The 15,615-nt window shown below is 56.9% G+C and overlaps 1 protein-coding gene across 2 annotated transcripts in view; it reads right to left on the reverse strand.

Moving 5' to 3' along the window:
- Window positions 1-1,264: 1,264 nt before the first annotated feature.
- LOC114024909 (phosphatidylinositol 3-kinase regulatory subunit gamma) overlaps window positions 1,265-15,615 on the reverse strand; it is a 60,900-nt gene continuing 46,549 nt past the window's right edge. The window contains exons 4-11 of one of the 2 annotated variants that reach the window (XR_003566967.1): window positions 15,342-15,522; window positions 14,563-14,688; window positions 10,013-10,155; window positions 7,876-8,052; window positions 7,364-7,438; window positions 6,899-7,069; window positions 3,955-5,476; window positions 1,265-3,313 (exon numbers count right to left, since the gene is read on the reverse strand). Coding sequence is in view for 1 of the 2 variants with exons in the window: in XM_027838143.1 (XP_027693944.1) it covers window positions 5,278-5,476; window positions 6,899-7,069; window positions 7,364-7,438; window positions 7,876-8,052; window positions 10,013-10,155; window positions 14,563-14,688; window positions 15,342-15,522 (1,072 nt within the window). In the remaining variant the exon portion in view is untranslated. Of the gene's footprint in view, window positions 5,477-6,898; window positions 7,070-7,363; window positions 7,439-7,875; window positions 8,053-10,012; window positions 10,156-14,562; window positions 14,689-15,341; window positions 15,523-15,615 lie in introns of both variants that reach the window. The other variant, XM_027838143.1, reaches the window with a different exon arrangement.

Here is a 15,615-nt window from a genome sequence, read left to right on the forward strand (position 1 = left end):
AGGACAGTTACAGAACATTAGTCATAAGCTGCAGAATATTAGAATGATAAGGGAGATCATGCCATACTTTGAAAGTTGCTTCTAGCTCAAGACATTCTGGAATCAGAGGTCATCTGGGTTATCCAGCCTCAGTTTGAGCATCTTTAAGTGGAGAGAGCTCACTACTTCCTAAGGGATTGTTAGAAAGTTTTCCCTGAGATCTTACCTTACTCTGACAGCTTTCCCCCACTGTCTTTAGTCTCCTTTCCCGTTGTGCCCCTCACCTTCCCCTTACCACAAGAATCAATGAAAGACACTGAAAGTCTCTGAGGGAAGGGGGTAGGGGCAGTGCAGGCAGTTTTCCCCAAAGTCAAGAGGTTTACTCCCCACCCTCCTCTGCCGCCACCATGTCTTATTATTATTATTTGCCTTTTTTTTTTGATGAGGCAGTCAGGGTTAAGTGACTTGCCCAGGTCACACAGCTATTAAGTGTCAGGTATTTGAGGCCAGATTTGAACTCAGTTCCTCCTGACTCCAAGGCTGGAGCTCTATCCACTGCACCACCTAGCTGCCCTCCTCCTCATGTCTTATTTTAAGGATTTGGGGCAAATAGTTCTCCCTACCCATGGCCAAACCTCTGCTTTCCCTTGTGGCCAGTAACTGTCCTCAGTTGGGAACCAGTGAATCCTTGTGCCCCCCCCATACATAGCACTGCCCCCTCGATGCCCTGGTTCTTGGCTCCTCTGCTATTGGCCTCCCCTACCATTTTCCACAGGTAAGAACTGTCTCCTTCCCCACCTCAGCCTCTGTTTGAGGAATGGTAACTCTCTAGCCACTCCTGGGGCACCCACCATTCAGCCTTAAAGGCCCCTTCACCCACCCCAGGATCCAGCAGGACACAGGAGTGGGGACCATGTGTGTGAACTTGAGTTTCTTCTTCTGGTTGTTAGGAGAGGATGAAGTCTGAGCCCTGATCCTGCTTGCCCACTCCCACACGCCTGATTGGTGAAGACATAGGAGGGGAGGCAGCTGCCGAATGTCTCTTCCCAAGGTCCCCCTCATCCTCCCTGGAAAGCCCGAATCACCCCATAGTCAGATCCCAGTACCTCAGCCTAACCATCACTGTGGGGCAGGGCTGCCCATCAAGAGCCCTTCACTTTCTCTAGAGACTACTGGATGTGGAAAGGGGAGAAATGGAGTGTTCCGCCTTGCCCTTTTACCTATGGCTCTTGGAGGGGAGCCGTCTACACCCATGGGCCCACCACACCACATCACACAGGGAATGTGCTTTATTGCAACTGTTTATTGCATTTTAACCTGGAGCAAATTGGCCCAAAGGCCAAAGGGCACCTCCCCTGGCCGTCGCGAACACGCACACGTGGGAACAAATACAACTGTAACGACCGGTCTAGCAGCTACGTACGCACAGCAGGAGTTGTCCACGCACACTAACATATGACTGACTGGTTTCCTTGTGAAGCAGTTGGGCTTTTTCCTTTTCACATTAACTACATGAATTTCTCTTGACTACATCAAAGAAGACAGAAGAGGTTTTACACAAGTAACAACAGGGAGACAGGGCACTGGAGTCACATGCTGGAATTCACCCAGGCAAACGAAGGTTCTAGTGGGGAGCGAGGAAGGGAGGGGGGAGGGCGGGAGGATGAGAGGGAAGAAAGCCCCTCCCCCCTCCTGCCTCCTCCTCTCCCTCCTGGGGGCCGGGACAGCCCAGTTCCATCTGTGCACAACCGACCCATGGAGACAGGCTGGGGTGGGCTCTTCTGGTGGGGAAAGGAGCCAGTGCTGTGGTAGAGAGACTGAGCCTAGCAGTGGGCTGGTCCTGGCCTAACCACCAGAGGCCAAAGTGGGGGAGGGACAGGATATACAGCTGCCCTGACCCTGCCTGGGCTCATCACCAGGGTCCCTGCCCTTCCCCTGGGCCTCTGGGGCCCAGTCAATGCTGCCCTTGCTTGGATGGCACTGATCTGGGCACATCCACATGTCCTCAGCTCCCCCGGCCCCTTCTGGGTGGCTGCTGCTGTTGGGTGGACCCGCCATGGTCACCAGGACAAGCTGGAGATCGCTTCAGCCTCATCCAGGCCGTCCCCAGCAGCCTGGAGAGCTTGAGCCAGACGCCCACAAGGTCATTCCACTTCCCGCAGCCTGGCCTTCCCACCGATGTCCCAAGGACCTCTCTCCTCTCCCTCACCAGGCAGCTCCAAGCGCCGGCCCAACATGCCTTGGCCCCACAGGGTTAGCAGCAAGGAGCCAAGCTCCCGGTCGAGAACAGCAGCAAGGTCAAGGCGGCTTCCTTTCTGGCCAGTTCCTGCTGACCTGCACCTTTCATCCCAGAGGCAAACTGGGGACTGATGCATTGCCTGCGTTGAGCAAAGCCAGGCTGAGCCCCCCGACGGATGCTGGCCCTGCCCATCCCAAAGATGGACTTCACCACCGACATGGCCCTTGCTACCGCTGGAGTGACTTCCGCCGTTGTCTCCCCGCTCAGCGGCCCAAGACGACAGGCGGCAGCCAGCTCTCGCTGGGAAAGCCGTGCCTCCAATCTCCCTCCACCTCTGCTGCCGGGGAGCCCTCCAGATGTTCACCAGGAGCCAGTGCACAAGGAGACCCTTTAGCCGAGTGCAGTCAGGGCCCAGACTAGGCCCACGGCTCTTCTTTCTTAGGGGCTTTCTAAGAGGGCACAAGCTTGGTGCTTGTCTGGGCCAGTCTCCCCATCTCACACTTGCTCCCTGAAGACACAGATGCAGGATGCCAGGCAGCAGGCAGGTGAGGGCCCTTCGCCAAGGAGCCTTCTGGTGGCCCCTTCATGGTCTTGCTGACTGGGGATGCACACGGAGCCTGGGCCTGGAAGCTCAGGGGGCCGCTGGGAGGAGGATCTGTCTCCTGTGAGTTCCCCCAGAGAGGGTTCTAACAACATAGACTAAAATACTTCCAAGCTGTGCTCCCTACACTCCTGGCCCTTCCTCCTCTCAGCCCTACTGACATCACAAACTGCCATCTATACCTTTAAAAGGCTTCCTTGTCTGTAACATGGGCCACTGGTCTTGGCTGAGTTAGGTACAGTCACGAGAAAAGCACAGATAAAGCGCACAGAAGATTGAACACTCCTTCCTGCTCCCCCAAAACAGTGTTCTTCTGTGGCACCCATCCACCCCCCCCCCCCACATCAGTGCCTCCTGCAGCATCCACACCCTAGAAGCCATGAACTAGGTTTGGCAAAAGGTCCCTTACTTGGCCAGGACATCAAATCGCTACTGTCTGGGGCTTCTGGGCTGGTCCTAAAGGTGGCTGTCTGTGTCCCCTTCCATTGCCAGACCTGGGAAAACAGGTAAGAATGACACGGGAGTGATCTCCCTTGCCCCCAGCCTATGAGCCGAAATCTTATGTAAAGGAGGGCTGTGAGAAACCAAGTTAGTTTGTTTGTTTGTTTTTTTGCATGGGGTCCCAACCACAGAAATTAGAAATAAGATTAAAAATCGTGCTCCTGAATGCTTTCCAGCTCGCCAAGTGTTTCCTTCAAAGGATGAAGGTTGTGAAACACAGATGGGCACTGCCAGCCAAGAAGCCGGGGCTAAGGCCTCCCTCCAAACTCCTCAGATGCGGCCTCTGCAGGGCCTGCTGAGCGTGTTCCGATGCCAAGGCCTGGGAAGGCCCTCCTCAGGGGAAGCTCTGCCCTGCTTGGCTGTACCAAGGGATGAGGAGCAAGAGCTGGGGGCCAGGGGATCCCAACCAGGTAAACTGAGTATGGCGAGGGGATTAGAGGAAGGGAGGCCGGCAGGGGCAAGCAGAGGCTTTGCTGGGCCCCCCAGCAGGGCTTCGTCACCAAAGATTCCCTAATGTCCCAGATGGTCTTTGGGCCGAGGACCAAGCCAAAGACAACCAGAGGCTCCCTCCAGCACTCGGCTGGCCCGTGAGATGATAGGGAGGGAAAGGAGGTGATGAGCAAACCAGACAGACCCTCCATTCTTTCCCAGTGGCCATGTCTTCCAAGGAGAGAGACTGCCAAACAGGCTGGGTCTGGGGTGTCTGTTCCCAGGCCTGGGATCTCCGTCTGGAAGGGCTGAGTTTTCACTGGGTGCTGCCGCTTCCACCGGGGTGGCATTGCGGAGGTTCTGAGGAGATGGCATACTGTCGGCCCAGGCGGGTGGCTCTGTAGGTGTCTGGTCTATTCCAGCCCCCAGGAAGCACAACATTGCACTGTCTTTATACATATAAGAGTTACAGGGATTTCAGATGGGGAATTCTTCACATGCCAAGGCCCCAGGAGGAGCTTGGGGTTCCCCGGGGAAGCCCGAAGCTCCCTGGGCCCTCGGCAGGTCCAGGAGCTCGGTGCCAAGCCCAAATACCCACACAGACTTTCCCATTTCCTTTTCTTTCTTTCAAGTTTTGGTGTGGAAAGGAACACTTGCCCAGGCTGGTGCCCGGAGGGCCTCTGTGAGCGGCTCCGTTCTGCCCTAGCGAGGAAGTTTCCTGGAGGGAGGGCCTGTGTGTGCTGCTGCTGCTGCTGGGGCTTGCCTTACCCTCGGTACAAAAGAAAGCAATGTGCTTGGAGGATTCCTTCATAGGGTTTCTGATATTTGAAAAAGGAACAAAAGGTTCCCCATTTTCCTTTGGTCAGCTCAGTCCCCCAATTCCTTCTGCCGGCAGCAGCAGCAGCAGCAGCGGTTTGCTGGCCAAGAGCCCCCACCCGCGGGGGCAGCATCAACCCTGCCTCCCCCAGGCTCTAAGGTGGAAGGAGAAGACAAAACCCTCTCTCCTGCCTGGGCAGAGGCTTTGTGCTGGTCAGCCGCCAGCCCACCCCAAACTGAACACGGCTCTACCAAGGTGCCCGGCTGAAAGTAAAAAACCAAGGAGACTCGGACACGTGCACACACCCACGCACGCCCACACACCCACAAAACCCTAGTTCTCCATCTGATGGTGTCTGCCTGCCTCCAGTTTCGAGCTCAGTTTATTCCCCTTAGGGAAAGCGCTCGTCAGTGTTAGCAACAAGAACAGCCACCCAGCCCCCCGCCCCCCCACCCAGAGCTTGGAGCACACAGGCAGGCCGGTGTCGGGTGTCCTGGCGGGAGGTGTCCCTGACCCCCGGCCGGCTGGCCCCCAGGCCCGTCTGCTTCACATTCACAGAATCACTTCTTGTGCAAAACAAGCAGTCTAAGTAGAAAGAATGCCCTTGTCACCCTCCTCATCATCGTTGTCATAGTCGTCCTGCTGATAAAAACCGTAGAAAAGCCCCCGGCTCCCTCGGCCGCGGCCCTGGCCACGCTCCCTGGCCCGCGTCTATCTGCAGTGGGAGGGCAGCTGTGCGTAGACCGGGTGGGCCAGCCGGACGTTGAGCGAGTCGTTGTGCTGGACCAGGGACGTGTGCTGGTAGTGCAGGACCAGCTCTTTGAGGCTGCCGTACAGGTTGTAGGGCTCTGCGAAGCCGTAGCCGCGGGCTGTGCTGTAGATAACGCAGTGCTTGACATCCCCGTCCGCCCTGCGACCCAGACAGGAGAGAGGCAGCCGTAAGGGACAGTGGTGAGCGAACAGGGGCCCCCCTCCCCAGGGAGCTCCCGGCTAAAGAGCCCCCTCCAAAGGGCTCAGAGAGGCAGCGGTGAGGGGCAGTGAGGGGAGCAGGGGCCCCCCCTCCCCAAGGAGCTCCCGGCTAAAGAGCCCCCTCCAAAGGTCAACGGTAGAGAAATGGAACCCCTGAAGGCAAGGGAGGCTACATTTTAGAACTCCATTTTATGGATGAGGAAACTGAGGCTCCCAAGGCCCTTAACTAAAACTGTGACCTGGAAGCAGAGGCCTGGCAGCTGGGCCGTCTGACTGCTGGCCGGCTACTCGGCTGACTGCATCACACTGCTAAAAGGCAGACCGTTTCACCACACTGATCATGCCCACTAAGGAGTTTTAACCCACCTGACTCTGAGGCCCTCTGGCAAACAGACTGCAGCAGGAGAGAGGATGTGGGAAATAGTGGAAATGAGTGGCCCTCGGAGCCAGTAGCCACAGAGGGCCGGGGCCACCCATGGCTGGACTTAAGGGAAGGGAACGAACCACTGATGCTCCTTCCTGCTGTCACCCGGGCAGCCCGCGGCAGGACGGGGGCTCCGGGGGAGCGGTGGGGACGGCTCGGACCACCTGTCCCCCCCGGCACCAGCCTTGGCTCAGGGCCCCAGCCCCTGGGCAAAGGACACCTCTGGCCTGCACATCCCAGACAGCCACCAAAGTGAGCTGAACCTGGGCCGGGGTGGCCAGAGGAGGCTGGGCCTCCGAAGGCTTCCCTGACTCCTCCTTGGCACCACCCCTTCCACCCTCTCCAGAGACCCACAAGTGTGGCAAGTGAATATGATCTAAGCCCTGTCCCTGGAGCTGAGCTGGGGGCAGAAGCTGCTTCTTCCTGGCTTCTCCCAATCCCGAAACTGGCAGGGAGCCCTGAGCCCCAGGTTTCTGCCTCCGTGGGAAGGATAAAATGTTCCTCAGCAGACAGCCAAGATGGACCAGCTTCTGGCACCTGGACTGGCTGCTCGGTGTTTACCAGGTCAAGAGATTTTCCTCATGAAGTGGGAACGATTTGGTCTACACTGCCTAGTCTGAACTTCCCCTCTCTGAGCCTCAGTTACCTCGTTTGCAAAAAGAGGACTTGGATGATGTAAGTGGTCTGTAAGGACCCATGATCTCTGCTCTAGCATCTCCCACATCTAGAATGCAGAGCCAAAGCTCAGCCATACAAGATCAAAGGCTCCTGCCCGTTCCGACCATGCCTCTGTACCGCCTGCCCGCTGGCCAACGTGGGGAAGGCCAGGCCCTTGGAGGGGAGCGCCTGGAGCAGGGACCCAAAAAGCCCCTGCCCCAGCGTCTGGGCCTTCAGACCGCCTGGCAGCCGGCTCAGACGGCGGCAGAACAAGAGACTCACACCACGGAGCAGGCGTAGCAGCCTTTCTTGCTGCTCTCACGAATTAAAAAGGCTCCGTCTGGCTTCCCGTGGAGCAGGTCCTCCGCTTGCAGTCGATTGAGATCCCCGACAAACCATGTTTTCTCATCGTAATGTGGCAGATTTTCGTCTTCCTCATTCATAAAATAGGTCCTGTGAAGCAGACGTGGGAATGCGACCCCATCAGGCAGGCAGGGCTGCCCTGCCGGCCCAGAGGGAAGCCCTGGCCAGAGGGTGCTGCCCGGGTGGCCCTGCGGGGGGGGGGGGCCCGGCCGGGGGGGGGGGGGGCCGGGGGGGGGGGCCCTGCGGGGGGGGCGGGGGGGGCCCTGCCCGGGCGGCCCTGTGGGGGGGGCCCACAGAGCACAACCACAAGCTCCCTTCCCAGCTGGCGCCCCCTGCCCGAGTGCTGGACCGCGGTTCTCCCACTCAGCCCCCAGAGGCACTTACTCATCAATGTGGTCATTTTTGATTCCCAGCCAGTCATTGAGTCGCTTCTGTCTCACCCCTTTGTGACTGAGCCATCTGCAGAAGGGAGAAGAGACTGGAGATGCGGCCTCAGTCCAGTTCAGGCCCCTGGCCTGTGGCGGTCCACCCGAGCCCTGCTTCTGGTCAGACCGGACAGGATGGTGCCAACCACATGGGCCAAAGAGTGTGCCCCACCAGCCCCCTTTTCCTGATCTTCCCACAGAAACTTGTGGCTGCTGGTCCCCAGGGGTCCCCAGGGGCCCCCAGCGGCCAGGACTCTCCCGGCTGCCCAGCATCGGCTTCTCCTGTTCCGGGAACCACAGAAGCAGCTGAGCCTCCTACTTCAGCTTGGGAGGGCCAGTGGGAGGGGGGGAAAGGGAGGAGGGGGCAGGAGAGGGAAGGGGGAAGGGGGAAGGGGGCAGGGGAGGGGGGGGGGGAAGGGGGGAGGGGGGGGGGGGGGGGGATGGGGCAGGGGGGAGGGCCCGCCCACTCACACCAGGTACTGGTCTCGGATCTTGCGCAGCTGAATCAGGTCAGGTTTGATGCTGTTCATCTTCTTGTCAGTTTCCCGGTTATCCAAGGCTTGCTTCTTCAGATCCTGCTCCAAGCGCATTTTGCTATCATGGATTTCGCCCAGACGCGATTTCAATTTCTCATAATTCATCATTATCCTGGGAAGACAGGAGGTGTGTTATGGACAGCAGAGTGGGTAGGAGAGGTGGGGGAGCCTAGCGAGAGGGGCCAGGCTCTGACGATCTTTGGGCCAAGCGGGAGGATGCGTGGGGGCTGTGGCCAGCCCAAGGACACCCCCTGGAGCCTCTGTTCTAGTGGTGACCAGCGGAAAGGCTGCGGGGGCCCTGGGAGCTCCCCCGGAGCTCACTCCGGATAGAGAGCCTTTACACCTGTTCACATCACCACGAGCCCCCAGGGACCCAGGATGGTGCCAAGCCCATCCAATCCAATCTATTCCAACAAGCATTTATTAAGTGCCTACTGTGTGCCAGGCTCTGTAGTAAGTGCTGAGGATACAAAGAAAGGCACCAACGTGGTCCCTGACCCACACTTTTGCCTTTGCCCCCTGCTGTCACCTTCTCTCGTGCCCCAGCTTCCTCTGTCTCTGTGCCCCTGGTGCCCAGCACAGTGCCAGACAAACAGTGGGCACTGCTAACTGCCTGCCTCCCCTTTTTCAACAAAGGTCTGCATGTGCCCCTGATGCCCCCTCAAGTGCCATCCTACCCCCCTCCCCCAGTTTTATTGCTGCCTTTTCAGAGGACCTTTCATGGTGACCAAAAAACTAATTTCAGCACAGCCGGCAGCGACTGATGGCATGGATGGATGCAGGAGGAGGGAGGAGGGAGGAGGGAGGAGGGAGGGAGTGGGGATTCACTAAGACTTCGGAGACTGGCCTTTGGGAGCAAAAGTTTACATTCTTGTCCCCATCATGGCACGAGCTTCCTCTGCTCTGGATCTGTTCAGACAAGCCTTCCCACATTACACTCATGGACCACAAGCCGGTAAGCCACAGCCCCATGACGGCTTGGCGACAGCTGTGCGCTGGGGGCAGGGCACTGGACGTGGTTTCAAAAGAGCTGTGGGTTTGAATCTGGTCTCTGACAATGACTAAACTGGGTCACCTGTAGGTCACGGCCCTCTCTGAGCCTCAGTTTCCTCATCTGTAAAATGCAGAGGCTCATGTCTGCGGGACTGTCCTCCCAGGCTTCTTGTGAAGCTCCAAGGAGATGATGTCTGACAGAGCCCTAGAAACGTCCATCGTCATTGTCATTGTTTCTAGGTCTCTGCTACACAGAAACTGTCAGTCGCCACAAATATGCCGGTGCACAAGGACCTTTCCCTCTTCCTTGACCTCTGGCAGCGAGCAGAGGGGCCTCTCACCTAATTCCGATTGTTCTCCACACAGCTTCCACCTCCCCATGTCTCCTTCCTTTCCTGACACATTGCTGACGGTAGTCTGTGCCTGCTGTCTATAGCTCAGAGACCCCCCCCCAGGGAAGATGGCTCCCGGCCTGTGCTCCAAGGATTCTCCCAGGGTCATCAGGAGCTGTCGCACCCCCATCCTGCACTGGGCCTTTGCCAGCCTCCTCTAAACTCCCGGCTCTCCCTGGCTGACCCCTCTGCATGTCTCTCCAGGCCCGGCCTCCAGCTTAACTCCAACCTTCTATGTGCTGGAAGCTACAGAAATGAAAACCAGCCAGCCCCTGCTCTCGAGGAGCCGACGGCCTGCTGTGGCCCAAGGTCTAGGCCGAGCACTGGACTCCAGAGGAGCGCCGCCATTGCCCCCAGCCCTCCCAGCCAAGTTGCCTCCTCCCCTCATCGGCTTCCCTGCCTCGGTCACTGACATCACCGTCCCACCCTCCAATCAGTCAGTCACCGAGGTCTGTCAGTATCCTCCCCTCCATTCCTGGGTCACCTCCAGGGCCGGGGCCCCACGCCTTCCATGACTGTGTGCTGCCTCCGAGAACCCCCCCACCCCCCGCAGCATCCACACCACTGAGTGACGGGCAGCCTCCCTGAGGAAAGCAGCCTCCAGGCAGACCTTCCCCGTGCCCCCAGCAGGGATGTCCTGTCCTCCAGCTGGGGAGGGGGGGCACAGGTGCCCCCGGGGCCACTCACCGTTCAATCTCCTTTTCATTTCCCTCCCTCCGAAACCGCTCCATGTAGTCTTTGCTCTGCCGCTCCTGGGTCTGGCACTGCTCCTCAAAGATTTTAATTGTTTCATTAAAAGCTTCGATCGCTGTCCTCTTCATCTGAATTTCCTATACGAGGAAAAGAAAGAAAATGGAACCTGTGAGGTGGGTAAGACCAGGGTCTGGCCTGCCTGTGCTAGGGGCTGATGCCGCTATAGGCCTGAGCCCGCCAATAGTCAAAGGAGGAAAGAGAAAGTGTTTCTGTAGCTCACAGGGGAGGGAAATCACCTCAGATAATAGCAACAACAATGATGATGCATTTATGTATCTCTTAAAGGTTTACAAATTGCTTTACTTGTACTCTTATGTCTCCTTAGATCTTCACAACTCTGGGAGGTAAATGCTCTTATTATCCCCATTATACAGAAGAGAAAACTGAGGCTAAGGGTCCCACAGTGTCTGAGGCTAGGTTCAAACCTAGATCCACCTCATTGCCGAAGGGACAATCTGAACCAGGCACACAAACCTATCCTGTTCTTTGGTTGTGTGGTTTTTGAAGGTAGGGGTGGAGAAGTAATTAAGGGGATGGGGAACAGGGAGGTAGCGGGTTCCCCAAAAGGCCATCGAAACCAGACCTTAGGGGGCTTGGCCTGGAGCCTCTGGGTGGCTGTGCTACTCTGCCCAGCTGTGTGTGTGTGCATGTGTGTGTATGTGTGTGTATGCGCACGTGCGCGTGTGTGTATGTGTGTGTGTGCGTGTGCGCGTGCGTGTGTGTGTTATTCCAAACTTAACAAACACTCAATAAAGTGGGCACTTCCAAATACAGAGCAGAGCAGAAAAAGAGGGTGCAAATGAAACCACAGATCGCCATTACAGACAGTTTGCTCTCCTTTGGAAGTCTATGAGAAATTCTACCTCGAGCTTTCACAGCTGTCCTGCTTGCCTTTCCTTCTCACAGGACTTCAGACGGCTCTTGAGGGGCGTGGCCGCTGGCTCCCAGGCTCCTGTCCACCCTCACCTCTGTCTTCACAGCCCCTCACTGCCCGTCACCTGCCCTTGGCCTCCACGGCGGCCCCACACAGGGCGCGGTACACCCAGGTGCTCTGGAATTCACCTCACAGACCATCCTCTTGAAACTCCTTCTCTGCCCATGCTGCGACCCTCCCGCCCACAAGCTCCGGTCTTCCCGTCCCCGGGCTCTGGCCTCACTCTCCTCTCTGTCACCAACCGTCCAGTCTCTGGCCGCACTGTCTTTTCTCTGTTCATCTCTCTCCCCTCCCAACATTGGCCTTCTCCATGTTTGCACACTTGATACCAATCAACATTAGGGGAAATTAAAAGCCAAGCCAACACGTTTACAAATTGCTTTACCATAATACTTCCTTTGATCCTCACAACAGCTCTGGGAGGTAAATGCTCTTAATTATTCCCATTTTACAGATGAGGAAACTGAGTCCTCTCACCCTCCTCCTCTCAGCAGAGGACCTCACCTCATATTCTACTGAGGGAAAAATGGAGACTTTCAGTCATGAGCTCCCTCTTCTCCCTAACTTCATGCTTCAACCCCACCCAGGTCCAAACCCCATCGCCTCCTCCTTTGCTCTGACCTGGGAGGTGAGATGGCTCGCCTTCTTCTCAAACGATGCCCTTTCCCTTGCAAACAAACATGTCTCCCTGCTCTAACTTTCACCCTCTCCCATCCACTGGCCCCTTCCTTACTTCCTTCAGACTCAGTCCAATGTCCTCCACCCCGAAAATCTTGACCTGAACCTACAGTTCCCTCCAAGTCAGCGTCTGGTCCCCGTCTACGCTTCTTCCTGCCCCCTCCCTTCTCAGCCTTGCAGTCTGGCCTCCATTAGTCCACTGGTCCACTGGTCCATAACCGCTCACCCCAAGGAGCTGATCATCTCTTCAGCGATGGATCCAGTGGCCTTTTCTCAACCCCCACCCTTCTGAACTCTCTGCATTCTTGGACACTGTGGACACCCCTCCCTCCTCACTGGGTTTTCATGACATTGATCTCTCCTGATTCTTCCGTCCCTGTTGGATGGAACCTTCTTTTCCTTTATAGGACATCATTAGACCCCTAACTGCGGTTGTACCCCATGGCTGCCCTGGACCCCACTCTCTTCTCTTTCTATTCTTTCTCTCTTGGTGATCTCATCAACTGCCATAGGCTTGACCCTCACCTCCGTGCAGATGACTCCCTGAGCCCTGGCCCCACAACTCTTGCTGGCCTGTCAGTCATCTTCACCTGGAGATCCCCAAGGCATCTCACATTTCCCCCTCTGCTCCCAATGTAGCTATTCTCAGTGGAGAGGAATGGACCACCACCCTTCCAGTCCTCTTCCTCACCCCCTACAGCCAGTGAGAGGTCATCTCTTGTTTAATCTGCCTTCTTCACACGGCCCTGTGCGCTCTACAACCACCCCAGCTGCCGCCTGCAGAACCTCTGTCCCAGACCACTGCAGTCCCCTCCTGACTGGTTTTCCTGCCTCCAGTCTCCCCCTCTCCAATCCATTTAGCTCACAGCCCCTCCCTTCCTCAAGAAGCTCTGGGGCACTCTGTCACCTCTCCCTAGGATAGGTGGATGGCTCTGGCTGCCCTGGGTATCCCTTGCTCTTGCCATGTGACTAACCCCCTCTTCCTGATAACACCCTTCATCCCTTTCTTCTACACTGGAGCTCCCATTCCCGATGAAGGAGCCGGCACCCGCCCACTCAGCACTTGCTGTCTGGTGCGCTCATCCCGAGTTCTGTAGGCAGGGGTTAGTACTGAAAAGCTTATGGGAAGCCAGGGGTTCCTGATGGCAAAGCTACCGTCCGCCTTCCAGCCCTGGGCCCAGCTCGCTGCTCCTCTGTACTATCTGTTCCAGATGAGCTCCATAGGCTGTCTGCCCATCCAGAATGATGTTGAAATCCGGGCAACAGACTCTTTTTATCCACTTGGTCTTTTTTGTGTGGATGGGCATGCCAAATTCACACTCCTAAATGTGTCTTTCCAGGGATAGTCTTGGACAAATGGAGCCACGTCTGTTTTGCGGGTGCCTCAAGCATCGGCTCGGATGCTCAGTGCCCACTGGCACCACTTCACTGCTACTGAATGTCACCTGGACACCGCCACCAGACTCCTCCAGAAGGAAGGGCCGGTCAGGAAGGCCGGCCTAAAGCTGGGGCTCCAATGAGGGATGGCTGAATAAACGATCCGCTCATTTCGAGTAGGTTGGCCCCTATAGCAATGTGGGGAGGCAGGAGGGGAGATTGGGGGGCAGGGTTATAAAAAGAACTCTTTTTCCCTGGAAATTTAAGACACAGCCCTCCGGAGGGTCCCCCCGTTGGTGAGCCCAGTGCAGGCCCCCACTTAGGAGCCAGGCTATGGTATAATGTGGTATAACGAATATCAATGGCTTCTATCCTCAGTCATTATCCAGATAACAAAATACACCCAGGGAACGTGTCTGAAAGCATTTTCTTGGATCAGTGCTCGCCCAGAAATGTATAAAGCAATGCCTGCAAACAGTCCCAGGCGTCATAAAAATTCCTAGCATCTTCCACATACCAAGCTTCAACACGGGTCAAATAAAACCAAGTTGGCCCTAACTAGGGAAGAATGAAAAGGAGCCAGGAAGCAAGAGGGGGAAGGGCCAGTCGAAACATTAACCCTCTCTGCCACAGAGCAATCTGTGACCAAAGAAGAATGTACCCATTGGCAGCTTGGATGTAAATCACCAAAGTTAATTTAGAGGATATGGGGCAGGCAGAAAGTCATGGCTATCGGCAGCTGAAGGTTTTGGCCCAAGCTCTGGGTCCTGAGGGTCCTAATGAGGGCGGGAGTCAGTCTGCTCATCTGTAGAATGGGGAAGACAAGCCCTGTGCCATCTGTCTCCCACGAGTGCTGCGCCTCCGACGGACCCCACCACCCGACTGTGAGCCAGGCCCTGCGCACATCCCCCTCTCAGGCTCTCAGGGAGGTGAGAGGAATCTGGTCCAATGCAAGCCAGGAAAAGGGTGTCCCTATCTCCCCAGGCCTGGACTTCCTGCCTCTGGGGTCTCTGCCAGCTTTCGAGCCAGGAGCCTCCACTTTCAACAAGTGGATGTCCAGCCTGCCCAAAGACCTCAAAAAGGGTCCTCCCCCCACCAGGCTTCAGAGGCAGCGGCCTGAGGCCTAGCTGTGTCTCAGGGCCACGTCTGCCCATCATAGCTCGCCCTCAGTCCTCCCATCTGCCATGCTGTGGCCCTTCACCAATGGAAGGCAGGGACCTCATGACCCGGTGTCTCCTTCCCAGGCTTCTGCCAGCCCTCCTATGACCTAGACTCCAGGCCCTTCTTCCCGGGTCTGCTGCCTGCCTGGGGACCTGCTCTGGCTCATGAGTGTCCTTTTAAAAGGATGGCGCCCAGAGTCAGGTCTGAGCTTAAAAAGGCCAGACAACCCGGGCAGACCCTGAACGAGTGAATCATTGGGACATTGAGGACAGAGGGCTGCACACCAGGAAGCTTCCCCAAGCCTCTGCCAGGCGCCTCGTGGCTAGCAACCCACCTGCGAGGTCCTGGTATACTCCTCATACAGCCGGTCATACTCTTTGCTCTTCTCTTGGTACTGGGAGTGGTATTCCTGCAACTTGGTGCCCACAGCGTCGATGTTGTCTTCTTTCACCAGCTGATCCTGCGCAGAGGAAGGAGGTGAGGCTCCCAGCAGGATACCCAGCCCTGAATCCTGGCCCTTCATGAGTCCTTGTCATCAACCAAGCCCATCAGCCAACAGGCCCCATGGGAAAGCGTGTACCCATCCTGTGCCCCCTCTGCTCACACTTACCCTGCACTCCCTCTGCCCACACCCACCCTGCGCCCCCTCGGCCCACACCCATCCTGTGCCCCCTCTGCCCACACCCACCCTGCACTCCCTGTGCCTGCACCCGTCCTGCACCTACCCTGCGCCCCCTCTGCCCACACCTACCCTGCGCCCCCTCTGCCTACACCCACCCTGCACTCCCTCTGCCTGCACCTGTCCTGTGCCCCCTCTGCTCATGCCTGTCCTGCGCTACCTCTGCCCATGCCCATCTCACCCCTCTGCATTTGCACATGATTTGCCTGAGCTCTGCAGCCCTCACATGCTGTTCTCCTTGTTTTACGTGGTCATCTCAGGGATTATTTCTTTAACACTCCCGTGTAACCTGTCACTTTAATTCAGTCTCCACTTGACAAAGATGCCAAGAGTTGGCACCTAGCCCTCGGTGACACTGTGTGTGGCCACGCAGGGCACAGGCGTGTGCTCTGTGATGATCCCAAAGTAGCCCGGTGCCGCCCGTGCAGCCTCACCTGCTGGTACCTGGAGATGGGGTACATCAGCTTCACATCGAGCTTGGGGTTGTACTGGGCCAGAGACTCGTGACGGTAGTGATTGATCAGCTCCACCACGGAGCTGAATGTCAGTGGGTCGGAGAAGCCATATTTGCCGTCTCGATGGTAAATCTTAATCAATTTGTTGTTGCCTCCCTTCCTGTAAAACACAATAATGCCCACTTGCATGAGTGGCCACACACAGAGAGACCTCGGCCTCGTGCAGGTGGGGACAACAGGGAGGGCAGGAGGG

The sequence above is a fragment of the Vombatus ursinus genome, unplaced genomic scaffold (assembly GCF_900497805.2).
Source record: "Vombatus ursinus unplaced genomic scaffold, bare-nosed wombat genome assembly UNPS02014825.1, whole genome shotgun sequence".
Classification (NCBI taxonomy): Eukaryota; Metazoa; Chordata; class Mammalia; order Diprotodontia; family Vombatidae; genus Vombatus; species Vombatus ursinus.